Source organism: Arvicola amphibius, chromosome 9 (assembly GCF_903992535.2).
Source record: "Arvicola amphibius chromosome 9, mArvAmp1.2, whole genome shotgun sequence".
Classification (NCBI taxonomy): Eukaryota; Metazoa; Chordata; class Mammalia; order Rodentia; family Cricetidae; genus Arvicola; species Arvicola amphibius.
The window spans coordinates 40879942-40892934 of NC_052055.2; the positions used below are offsets into that span (position 1 = coordinate 40879942).

General features: G+C 51.8%; 1 protein-coding gene across 5 annotated transcripts; it reads right to left on the reverse strand.

Annotated features, from left to right (window-relative positions):
- Nucleotides 1-1656: 1656 nt before the first annotated feature.
- Nucleotides 1657-12465, reverse strand: Cenpm (centromere protein M). 5 transcript variants are annotated; one of them, XR_005286856.1, is made up of 7 exons: nt 12348-12465; nt 11880-11959; nt 11067-11159; nt 8821-8900; nt 7232-7323; nt 2146-2317; nt 1657-1980 (listed from the first exon to the last, which is right to left on the reverse strand). XR_005286856.1 is itself a non-coding variant. In XM_038342472.1 (7 exons), exons 1-6 carry the CDS (start codon nt 12402-12404, stop codon nt 2181-2183), a joined length of 543 nt encoding a protein of 180 aa, XP_038198400.1. In that variant the 5' UTR covers nt 12405-12465; the 3' UTR covers nt 1657-1980; nt 2146-2180. The 5 variants fall into 5 exon arrangements, 4 of the variants coding, with proteins under 4 accessions (XP_038198400.1, XP_038198402.1, XP_038198399.1 ...); XM_038342472.1 differs by having other exon boundaries at nt 2146-2321; XM_038342474.1 differs by having other exon boundaries at nt 1657-2317.
- Nucleotides 12466-12993: the final 528 nt, after the last annotated feature.

The following is a 12993-nucleotide window of genomic DNA, read 5'->3' on the forward strand; positions in this document are numbered from 1 at the left end:
CACTACTTGGGCAGGGACGAGAAGTACCATGGGACTACTGCCACATTTGGGTCAGCGCCCTCCTGCAGAGAACTGAGCTTCCAGGAGGGGTAAAGAACTGCCCATCCCAGGTAGCCTAGGGTCAAACGAAGCTGTGATGCAAAGCAAGCTCTCCTTGAGGATCTTAGTCCTGATTTAGGTCGCAAGCATCTGACAGCTTCCAGATCCAACTGAGCCTTTGAGTCGCCCAAGTACTCCACTTCAGCACCAAGCCTGGTCCCCATGCCCTCAGTCAGACGCACTGCCAGGAGCAGCCGCACCCTGCTGGCTTCGGTAAGGTAAGCGAGGGCACCTGACTGCCATTAAAGTGTCACTCAGCCCTGCTGTGCAGCAGGGGCAGGCCAGCCCAAACCCCAGAGAGGCGCCTCTAGTTCCAGGGCCCCTGCCAAGCCTGGCAGGGAGCTGGCAGCAGTGACAGCCTCAAGCTCCCCCGGCACTTGGAAGGCTCCCAGGCTCTCACTGGAGAATGTGATGCCACTTCTCTTGTTAAATGGCACCAGGTGGCAAAGAAAATGTGGCACAGAGACCTGAGGGAGAGATGTGCACACCGTGCTCCTAGGCGAAGGAGGGCGAAGCAGGCGACACAGACAGGAGGCGTGCCCGTGCTGCCTGCCCCTCTAGCTTAGGTGCCTCACTCTGCCACCCTACTCAGGGCCCAGGGTACTAAAGGGTCTGGGAACAACGTCCCTGAAGACTGCTTCCATCTCAGGCCCTCCCAGGGGAGGTGCCACGCTTTTGTTGAGTCACACAGAACCAGGGGACAACACAGGCAGGCCTGCCATCCATTGGCTATGATTATGGACACGCCTTCAGTGAAGTCTGTCTCAGGAACCCTGAGGCATGCTGGGAGGTCCACAGGAGCTGCTGCCCTGCGAGCAGAACACCGTGAAGTGAAGCGTGAAGGATTCTGCAAGCGTCACGTGACATGCGTGGCCTCACAGGGTTCTACAGAGCTAGCCCCTCTCCCCACCCGGGACCCAGGGGCCATCAAGTCAGAAAGCTACGTCTAGCCAGGTCGGGTGGTTCCCACCTTTAATCCCAGCGCTTGGGAGGCAGGTGATCTCTGAGTCCAAGGCCAGCCTGGTCCACAGACTGAGTTTACTACACATAGAAACCCTGTCTCAAACACAAACAAAAGCCCCAAGGCACAAAAAACCCAACAACAAAAAAACCAGAGAAGTATGTCTAACTCTTCATTCTAGGGGCAGGGCTTTGGGCTGTTCTGAAGGCAGCTACAGGCCCTGTGACATCTAAGCAGAGGCTGTCCCTGACAACTATTGATGGAAGCCTTCTGTGCTCAACAGACCTCCCCACCCCCACCCCCAGACTTCCGTGAGCAAAGCCCACCCCATAGCACTGGGAATCTTGACGGGGCTCAGAACTTCCCCAGCCCAACCTGGCCCTTCTACAAACTTCCCCCAGATCTGAGGTGGAGTATGCATTGGCCCCTTGCTTCTCACACTCTGACCTTGCTGGTGTCATGTCTGCCTGCTTTAAGATAGCTTTAGGAACCCACTCGGTCTGGTTTTACATGACTGTGACTGTTTGCTGAATGCCTTGTTGCTGCTGTGCAGGGCATGACGATCTGTCAGACAAACAGACAAGTTGCAGGAGTAATGCAGTCGCAGGCAGCATGCCACCTGCCATGTCATTTAATCCCCTCAACATGAAATGAGAGAACCAACCATACCATTTACACCGGGAAACGGTTCCCAGGAGCCACGGCCAGGTTATAAGAAGCAGGGCCAGCACGTGACACTTCACTGGGATCCTGGAAGCCACGCTCTCCCCTTAATTGCACTGAGTCAGTTTCCTCATTTACAAAGTCAAATGGTGGATGAGACAGATTTTCAGGGTTTTGTTTTTTTTTAAGTCATGGCTCTTTGTCCCAAAGAAATCTTCAGCGGATGCAGCCCGCCAGACAGGTGAAGATATGGGCCTCTGTGGGGTGAGATGGGAGGCATGGGATTCCAACCATGGGGCTCCCTTCCCATTCCTGCCCAGCACTGCATGGCCTGGTGGAACAGAGCTCACTCAGCCCTGCAGTGAGCAGGCTGCCTCCGGGCCTGCCAGGCCCTGACTGTCTTCACAACAGTGATTGCTTACGGAGCTAGAGCCAAATGCGGGGAGGGCAGCAGTGCTCACGACTCCTTGGACGGGGGGCTGTCGGAGCTCCTCAGCAAGGACAGCAGGTTCAGCACTGAGACACCGGGCACGTGGCCGGCGCAGATCTGCAGCATGCGTACCAGGCGCTGGGCCATGGTGGCTCGAAAGCTCTCTACCTTCAGGGAAGAGCAAAGAACAGCAGTGAGGGGTGGCTGGCCCTGTGGCCCTACTCAGGGCAGAGGCCAAGGCACAGCTGGGGGCTGAGATGCAGGGGCACCCCATGATTGTGCCATACCCGACCAGGTAGCTTTTAAAACCTAGAGACACCCAGAGACTGAGTCCCGATCAAGAGGAAATAAGGGATGTGACAAGTCTGGTTGGCGGTGATGGCGCACGCCTTTAATCCCAGCACTCAGGAGGCAGAGGCAGGCGGATCTCCGAGTTTGAGGCCAGCCTGGTCTACAGAGTGAGTTCCAGGATGGCCAGGGTTACACAGAGAAACCCTGTCTTGACAAACCAAACAACCAACCAAGCAAACAAACAAACAAAAAAACCTGATACGGTCAAATACAGTCCAGGGTCGCAGAGGCGTGACTGCCGAGCTGGGACCTCAACCATGGCTAGTCCCAGGCACCCCGGAAGACATAGGGACAACAGGGAGGATGGACAGAGTGGCCCTCGACACAGATAGGAGTGTGTGACTCATACCCACGTGTCCTTTATCGGGCCCAGGGAAGCCGGGGTTGTGCAGCTGTCCTGACCTGGATCAGTGAGTTCTGAGCAAGTAAGAGGCGCTGACAAGCGTTTGCCTTGCGAACAGTAAATGCTCCAAAAAGTGGCCCCGGGCACTGTCAGTCGGTCACTGACTGCTCCTGCAACTGTGCTCATCTCTACAGGCAGGACCATCCCACCGGCCGTCATGCCAGAAGCCTCAGTTGTCACCTCACATCTGGCCACTCTCGTACATTCTGTTGACTGTCCAGGAAACAGCAAGGACTATGAACACTCTCCCATGTCACTCTTCCTGGACATCACTGAACCCAGGCTACTCAGCCCTTCCAGAAAAATCTCTAAACTCTGTCCTCATTTCTGCCCTCCTCTCTCTCTCCATCCACTCTCAGAGTCAGAGCAGAGCCGCATGCCTCCCCACCCTCCCCCAGACCACAAGCTTCCAGCAACTCCAGCTTCATCTAGAGTAAAAGCCACAGCCTTTACTGACTTGATGACCTAACCCTTCACTACTGCAGTTCCCACTGCTGTGCCCTCCCAGTGTTCGCTAGACATGAGCTCTCCCATTCAGTACCCACACAGCTACACCCCAAGCTCCCATCCCTTACACCCCAGTCATATATTCTCTCTCTTTCCTCTCTTCTCTCCTCCCCGATCCTCCTCCAGACAGGGTTTCTCTGTGTAGCCTTGGCTGTCCTTGAATTTTTTTTCTAAGAAAGGGTTTCTCTGTAGCTTTGGAGCCTGTTCTGGAACTCACTCTGTAGACCAGGCTGGCCTCAAACTCAGAGATCCGCCTGCCTCTGCCTCCTGAGTGCTGAGACTAAGGGCATGCAGAACCACTGCCTGGCTCCAGCCGTTCTCTTTTACACTGAAAACAAACAAGAAGTGGCCTGTTTGTGCTCCTGACTAGCACACACCCAGGGTCTCTATATAAGCTTTACCATTTAGTTCTGTGCGATATCTCCAATGCCAGCAACGGTGCTGGGCACACTGTGTATATGTGAGAGGTATTTTGAATCCCCCTCCTAGAAAGTCTCTATCTCCAACCTACCGCTGCTCTAGTCTGAGCGCCACAGATGTCTGCCACTCAAGCCCCACACGGAGACACCCCCAACAGCATTCTGATCGCAGTTATGACTGCCACGCCACACGGGAAGACATGCTCTGCCAGGCTGCCAAGCACCTCACTAATGTCTGAAAAGACTGGCCGGTGTTTGCTTTGTGTCCCCAGGCACTAGCACAGCCCTGAGGTAGACAGCTGCCACTGGATGAGTCACACCCTCTTAGCGCTTCTCAAGCCCCCTAGTGCTGCGACCCTGTAATACAGCCCTCATGCTGCAGTGACCTCAACCATAAAATTATTTTGTTGCTACTTCATAACTCTAATTTTGACAGTTAGGAATCTTAACGTAAATATCTGATACACAGGATATCAGAGATGTGACCCCAAAGGGGTCTCGACCCACAGGTTGAGAAGTATCGTCCAAGTGTGTTTCCCAGTCTAAAAGAGAGCTAGCAACTCTCCGTCACACAAAGGCCTTCAAATATGTTGAGGTTCCAACTTGTTAAGACAGTAGGTATGCTCTGAAAAGGACAACCCAGACACGTGGGCCCCCCCAAGGCAGGTGTTTTGGGCAGGTATCTGTGGCCTTGCTGCCAGCTGAGACAAGACTGCAGCTTTTGCTTTCCTCTCCACAGCTGGCCCCGTGACTTTCCTTTCAAAACCACATTTAGAGAATGTGTGTGTGTACACCCACGCATGAAGGTCAGAGGTCAATTTGCAAGGAATCCATTCTCTCCTTACCCGTGGGGCCCAGGGACAGAACTCAGGCTGAGAGCAGTGCCTTCACCCGCTGAACTCCATCGCTGTCCTAGACTAGGCCTCGAGTGCCGTGAAAACTCAAAAACTGGTGTGGCCTGCCACCACACGGCCACATGCGGAACAGCAAGAGCACCTGTCAGGGTCAGCAGGCACCACACCACCACGGGCACCTGCATAACAAAAGTCGTCCCGTTCCTCTCCACCACCCCATCCCCCCATTTTCAAAGACAGGGTTTTTCCTCTGTAGCTTTGGAGCCTGTCCTGGAACTTACTCTGTAGACCAAGCTGGCCTCGAACTCACAGAGATCCACCTGCCTCTGCTTCCTGAGTGCTGGGATTAAAGGTGTGCGCCACCACCGCCAGACTGGCAAAGATGATTCTTCAGTAAGAGATCATGAAAACTACCAAGAAATAGGTCGAAGGCGACTCACGCAAAGCCATATGGTCAGCAGCCCTCAATGAGGGGACAGCTGCACACTAACCGGCTGGCTTTACCTTACTGTGTGACTGAGCAAGGTGATTCTGTCTGGAGTGTTTTCTCAGGGTTTGTTATGAGGAAAGCCTGGAGGGTAAGACACTTCGGATGTGCCAGGGGTACAGGGTGTCGTCACCTATGAGAGCACAGCCTGGATCTAGTCAAGACTTCTGAAAACAATTGTTAACAAGAAAGACCGATGTGTAATGAATGGCATGTATACCCTGATCAATGTTTCAGTCTAGGGGTAATCTAGGGGCAGTTTAGCAGAGCACAGCAGTGGTGAGTTGCTAACATGTAAATGAAAGCATCAATACCTCTGTGTATGGGTGTTCTGCCTGCATGTTTGTCTATGCACCGTGTGTGTGCCTGGTGCCAGAGAAGGCCAAGTTGTAAACTGTTATGTAGATGTTGAGAATCAAACTCAGGTCCTCTGCAAGAATAGCAAATGCTCTTAACTAATAAGCCAGCATTACAGCTCCAGCTTGCTATGTCTGTTGGTAACTGCTAACTTAGCTATTCCTACTAACACTCTTGGCTAATTCATGAGCTCAGCTCCACCTAGAGGGGTGTATGGTGCCATGGGGGAGGGGTCAAGTTCTACTTCTCATCCAGATTTATAGATAACCTGAATTCTGCTGTCACGGGCACAGTTCACAAACCAAAAAAACAGAAAACCCTGGGCCACAGGATGTGGTGGGCTTTGTCCTGATTTGCTTCTTATGGAGTCACTTGTTCTTAGGAAAAAGGTGTCCTACGCAGGACACAATTGTTCAAAACAAACCTCAAAACTAACAAAACGATCATCAGAGCATCTGAGCAGGCCAGGTATGTAGGCGGGGCAGCTCGGGTCCAGAGAACTTTTGGTAATTCTCCCAGGGAGCATACATTAACTCCTGCTGAACAACACCTACCAATGCAAATGCACTTCTGCGGCTCCAGAGCTAGCTTGTGGGCAATGCTGAACAAGTGTGCATTCTGATGCTAGCAGCCATGTCAAAAGCTGTACACGGCTGCGGGTGCCAGTCACTCTAGTGCGGTGGGGGGAAGGGAAGGGCAGAGGCAGGACACTGCTGGGGCTTGACAGCCACCAGTCTAGTTCCAGATTCAGCAAAGACCCTGCTTAAGGGAAGTAAGCAGTGTGAGAAAAGGACACCTGACATCATTCTCTGGTTTCGGGGAATGCGCAGGTACACGACCCCTCCCCTACATATGCATACAACACACAGAATAAAGAGAAAAAAGTGGGGCTGGAAAGGTGACTCAGTATAGCACTGACTGCTCTTCCGGAGTACCTGGGTTCAATTCCCAGAACCCACATAGCAGCTCACCACTGTCCATGATTCTAAGGGACCCGACACACATGGGAAAACACCAACAAACATGAAAAAAAAAAAAGAGAGCCAGGTGATGGTGGCATACACTTTTAATCCCAGCACTTGGGAGGCAGATACAGGCAGAACTTTTGTGAGTTGGAGGCCAGCCTGGTCTACAGAGTTGAGTTCCAGGAAAGGCTCCAAAGCTGCAGAGACAGAGAGACGAGAGAGAGAGAGAGAGAGAGAGAGAGAGAGAGAGAGAGAGAGAGAGAGAGAGAGAGAGAGAGAGAGAGAGAGAGAGAGAGAGAGAATGTATATCTGCTTTGTTATGACTAGACAGGGCTCACCTGGTGAGCACACCTACAAAAGCTAGTCAGGGTGGAACCAACACACCCAGCTATATACCCATCCGTCTCATAAAACATCCCCATCCCTTGCTTTGTGTCCTGCCTTGTGACACCAGACTGTAGTCCATGGAGGGTATATGACATCAGATACTCTAACAGCTAGAAAGGCACGAGGATACACTGGTCAATTACACATGACACTTTATAAGTACTTATACCCTAGCAGGAGAGGGCAATATTAACAGGGCCTTTCAAACACAAACACACGCACACACACGACTTACCTGGACACCTGCTGACCCTTCAGTAAGCATTCCCAATGTGTCTGTTCACTGTGTTTTCACAGCCCTTTCCTTGTACTGAAGTATAATACTGACCACAATGACAGGGCTCTCACCTTTAAGTCACAGAAGAGCAAGGGACTTCGGTAGGTGTGGGCCAGCTTTACGACAGTGTTCCGGTGAATGCTGCAGTGGCTCTCCTGTCCAGCTGCAAAGAAGCCAGGCACATTGCAGGCTACATCCGCCAGAGACCCACCTGCCTCTGCCTCCACCTCCCAAGCGCTGGGATTAAAGGCGTGCACCACTGTGCTTGACCCACTCTTTTCTGAGCAGTCAAGACTGTCACATCAGACTCTAAGGCTGGAAAGCCTTGATGTGCTCTATGGAGTTGAGGCTCTTCACTTTTGAAATAAGGATAAGAGAACCTACTACACAGAGCTGCTCAGAGTCAGTGAGTTGATACTGAGGGGTCCCAGGCATCACTGAGATCATCATTACCACCACCATCATCACAGGCATCGTGTGGGACTCTCCCCTCAAGGACCTCAGTGCCACAGGGACTGTGAGCAGATCAGACAGATCACTGACCCTGAGCAGTGCTTTGGTTCCTGTAGGAGTTAGCAAAACAAAGAGGAGAAACAGTGCCTGATAGGAGCCCCACAGTCCTGAGGCTAGGCATGGGGACACATTGAATTTGAGGATAGCCTGAGCTACACAGCGAGTCCCTGTCTCGAAATGCAAACAAAACAGGACTGTGAACCTCTGCTCTCCACTGTGGAGCTATAGTGCCCGGGGCAAGTCACTTAACCTTATGCTCAGTCTTCTCAGGCGTAAATCTAAGGCAGTGCCCACTCAAAGACCACTGGGATGAGAAACCAGAGTGTTTGGTGCACTGTGAGAGCCCGTGATTACCAGTAAGACTGCCTCGTCTCAGGACCAGCAGGACTTTTTTCAGAGAACTGCAGCTGACCCAAAGGATGAGAGGAAAGGGAGGGGAGGCTAGACGCAAAGGCAGAGGCCAACTGCAAAACCCTTGAGACTTGATCTCACCAGGCTGTCAGCTGGCCTTGGACTTTCAGTAATGCCCTGTGTGTGCTGTCCTCAAATTCTCGACCCTCGTGTGTTAGCAGCATCCAGCAAGTTGAGATTATAGGTCTGTGTCACTTCCAGGTTTACTTTATATTTTCAGAGGATTTGAATTTCACTCTGAAAGCCATAGGAGTGAGCAAGGAATTCCAAGTAAGAGCATAATTGGCTACTTGGATCAAGTTAGAAGGTCAGCAGTGCCTGGCATGGTCAAGCACATCTTTAGCCTTTAATCCCAGCACCTAGGAGGCAGGTGCATCTCTGTGAGTTTGAGGCCAGACTCATCTACATAGTGAGTTCCAGGAAAGTCAGAACTACATAGTGAGACCCTGTCTCAAAAGTACGTTCTAAAATGGGGACCAGAGAGATGGCTCAGCAGTTAAGAGCAATGACTGCTCTTCCAGACGACCTGGGTTCGATTCCCAGCACCCATGGTGGCTCATAACCATCTGTAACTGTAACTCCAGGTCTAGAAGATCCCATGTCCTCTTTGGACCTCCTCAGACAGCACGTGGGTAAGGAGACTTTCTCTGCAGGTCGCCGTAGCAAGGGGCCACAACTGTGATTACTCTATCGCTCTAGCTGGGGTAGGGGTGAGCAGGAAGGGGCCCACACTTACCCCCTGTGGCGAGGAAGCAGACTTTCCCCAGGAAGAAGCGACTGTCCACATGGTTCAGAGATTCCTCTACCTTCTGGAAGCTGGGATACAAGGCCAAGCAAGAAAACAAACCATAAGACAGAATTTTACAACACAGCCCTGCTTGTTTATGCCTCTAATACTACCACTCAGGAAGCAGAGGCAGGCAAAATCTCTAACTTTGAAGCCAGCCTGATCTAGAGTTCCAGGACATTCGAGGCTACTTAGAGAACTGTCTTAACATCTCCCCCCATGTTGTTTTTTGAGATAGGATGCCATTATTGTAGCTCAAGCTGGCTTCTATCTCCTGATCCTCCTGCCTCAGCATTCTGAGTGCTGGGATTATGACATACAATATTATGCCTAGCTAAAACCTGGGTTATTATTTTTTGATATTTATTCATTGTGTGTGTGCATGCATGTACATTCATGGAAGGTACTTGTGTGGGTCAGAGGACCATACTGCGTCCTGGGGTTGAACTCGGGTGGTTAGACTAAGCCATCCTGCTGTCTACCTTACCCTTTTGAGTAAGATCTCATGTAGTTCAGGCTGCCCTGAAGATGACCCTGAACTTCTGATCTTCCTGTCTCCACATCCCAAATGTTGGGATTTTCCCATCTGTTTATTTTTTCAAAGGTATTATTATTATTATTATTATTATTATTAACTATGTGTTCACAAGTGCTTGCGTGAATTTAGGTGTACAAGAGTGCTGGTGTCTGGAGGCCAGAGGCATTGGATCCCCCGAGCTGAAGCTATAGATTGTGAACCTCCTGTTGTGGGTGCTGGGATCCAAACTTTCATAACCACTGAGCCACCTGCCGAGCCCATACCCTGTTTGAAAATTTACTTTTACTTATAGAGAAATTAATGCATGCTTATAATCTGGCAATAAATATGTACACACACACACACACACACACACACACTTTAAGAGTTCTCATTCATTGAGGATTCTTCGCTGCCAACTCTCCACAGGAAACTGCTGCCAACAGTCTGGGGTGTAATTCTTCTAGGAATTTTCTCTGCAAACACCTGCTGTTTTTCTCAAATACTGTCCTGCATATTATCAACTCCTGACTGCTGTAGTTTTGATAAGATTTAGTCCCTAAGAGGTCATGTGCTGAAATTTAACCCCTGTAGAACCCAGCCCTGACAAGCTCCATAGAGGTCCCAATACCTGGTTCCAAGAAAGACCACAAACTGATACCACCTAGGAACAGACTGTCCAAAGGAAATTCTTAATGTTCCAACCATTGTAGATAGGATCACCTGCCAGCACACACCCATCACTTTTCACCAGGACACCCCTAGACAAATGTCAGTCAATCAGGGGTCCTGAACCTTAGCAATCCCTCACCCCAACCTCTGCTATTATAAAAACCAACCCCAACTGAGCTCGGGGCTCTCCGATCACTCCAATACATTGGACACATGGAGAGTCCGAGTTTGCAAAGTTGTGTAAGAATAAAGGCTCTTTGCTTTTACATACAGGACTCGGTCTCCTAGTTGGTTTTGGGGGGATTCTGTTGCAATCTGCTGGCCTGGACTGTCAGCTGGGTATCCTATTCCTTGAAGAGACAAGCTCCGCCCACTTCCAACCTCCCCACCCCCATATCACCCTTGCAGGGACCGGTCTCAGGTCACACCCCATTTATAAATGATCTGGGCAGGGGGCTGGAGAGATGGCTCAGTGGTTAAGAGCATTGCTTGCTCTTCCAAAGGTCCTGAGTTCAATTCCCAGCAACCACATGGTGGCTCACAACTATCTGTAATGAGGTCTGGTGCCCTCTTCTGGCCTGCAGGCATACACGCAATACAGAATATTGTGTACATAAATGATCTGGGCATAACAACCCCCAGTGTAAAAAACCTCAGTAGAGCACTGGTTCACAGCACTACAAACAAGATAAACAGGAAACAAGGGCATGAAGTGTAGGCATGAAGGTTAAGCGCACTAACTCTCTTCCAGAGGACATGAGTTTGCGCCAGAACCCACAGGACAGCTCACCACCGACTGTAACTGCAGGGGGTACAAGGCTCTCTTTTGGCCCCCTTAGGCACCAGGCATGAAGGTGCTAACAAACAGGTCATGGTTCCTCTTTCAAACCCTGCAGCCCTCCCTCCTCTCCCCAGGCAGTCTCTCAGGGCCCCGCCTTCCCATCACAAGGTTACTGTTCCAGCAGAGTCCAAGCTAGGTCCCCCAGAGGCCTGTCCTGGCTCTCACCTGTGTTTACTGTGAAGGTTAATCACAAACACAATCAGGTCAATCCGGGGCCGGTTCCCGTCGGAGGGCAAAGGGAGGGAGTTGGCCAAGTGGCTGAAAAACAAGAAGGGCAGGACTGAAGACAGGCGTAGCCACCTCACAGCGACTGCGCACACACCGTCCTTTACCGCAGGAGCTGCCTCAGGAGTCCAGCACTGAGATGGGACACAACCAGTTCTTCCCAGACCAAAAGTATAACATTTTTAAAAATGTCATTTTCCCCCCAAGACATGGTCTTATGTAGGCCAGGTGCGGCCTCTAACATTCTAAGTAGTTGAGGCTCACTACAGGTGACACCATTTTCTGGGAGGGGACCGGATAGTCTAAGAAGAAAGCAACCCACGCACTAGCATGCATGCATTCCTCTTGACTGTGGGTATGATGTCACTCACTGACTGCTTCAAGTTCCCGCAGCGCCGGCTTCTCCAGCCACCAAGGGCTGGAACCTGGCACTGCGAGCCAAGCATCTCTTATCCCTTGAGTTGCTTTCGTCAGAGTATTTTACGCAGCAAAAGGAAGCGAAACCAAGACACAAACCTCTGCTTTGCTTTTAGGTGCTGACGACCAAACCCAGAACTCCAATGGATAAGTGGGCTTTTGGCGTTGTGTGTGGGTCATGAACATTTGCAGAGATTTGTAAAAAGTCAGTTCCACCAGGGTGGGCAGGACGAGGGAGGACAGGTGTCATCACGGAGGAGTTGGGCCCTCTCCCGCAGGCTCCCTTCCCTTCCCCTCAGGTCAGCCCAGAGTTCAGGCTGCACCTCCGCAACTTACACCCTCAGCTCGGACGCACAGTCGTCTTTGAGCATCGATTCCGCCAGCTGCTGCAGAAGCGCATCCTCCGTGCCCACCAGCTGCGAAGGGAGAAGACCAGACAGGTGGAGACCCGAGCAGGGCGGCTCCGCTGGAGGACCCGGCGCTTTGAATCCCCCATGAGGGTAGACACCCAGCCAGAGGCAGCTCGAAAGGGAACCGGGGGAGCGACACTCCAAGGAACCGCTCGGCCTCTCCCACGGAACGGAACGCGGGAAACCCAAGTTCGAACTGAAACGCCCACTCAAGCATGCGGCGCAGGGCCAGCCGCACGCCTATTGGTGGAGGCGCCATTCAGTTTCGCGAGCCGCCGCTCCGATTGGTCCAGAGTAGTGCGCCCGCCCACTCCCGGACGGGCGCGCTGTGGCTTGAGGAAGCGCACGGGCCCGGGCTTGCGGGAAGCCGGCCCAGGGCGCCGTCAGTACCTACCAAGATGGTGGCCCGGTTCAGGTCGGGCAGCTTGTCCATCGGCCTCAGCACCGACATCTCAGCGGCAGCCGAGCCACCCAGCTCAGCGCGCCCCGCTTTCAAACCTCCCGGAGTCCCGCCTCCAGTGGGCGGGGCGGGGCTTGGACGTCTGGGCGGGTCTCTCTGCGTGCCCGCATTCTTAAAGAAACCGCCACTTCTCTGCCTGCCCTTCGGGAGCAGTACGTGCTCTTAACTGTTGAGCCATCTCTCCAGCGACGACCATCCTCCTCTTTTAAAAAAATGATTTTTATTTCAATTTAATTGAAACGATTTTACAGACCGTCGTGAAACGATTTTACAGGCCGTCGTGAGCTGCCATGTGGGTGTTCCGAATCCAACCTGTGTCCTCCGGAAGAACTCTTAACGGTTGAGCCATTTCTCCTGCTACAACCCAAGTTTCCCTACTGCCTATTCCTGACGGTGCGATCTCTCTCTCTCCTAGTCTTGGGACCCCTCCCTTCCCAACCAGAAAGTTCCAATGTATAGTTTTTCTTTAAGTTCCTAAACTTTAACTTCTCTCTTTTTTAAAATTTATTTATTATGTATACAATGTTCTGTCTGCATGTATGCCTCCCCGCCAGAAGAGGGCACCAGATCTCTTAGATGG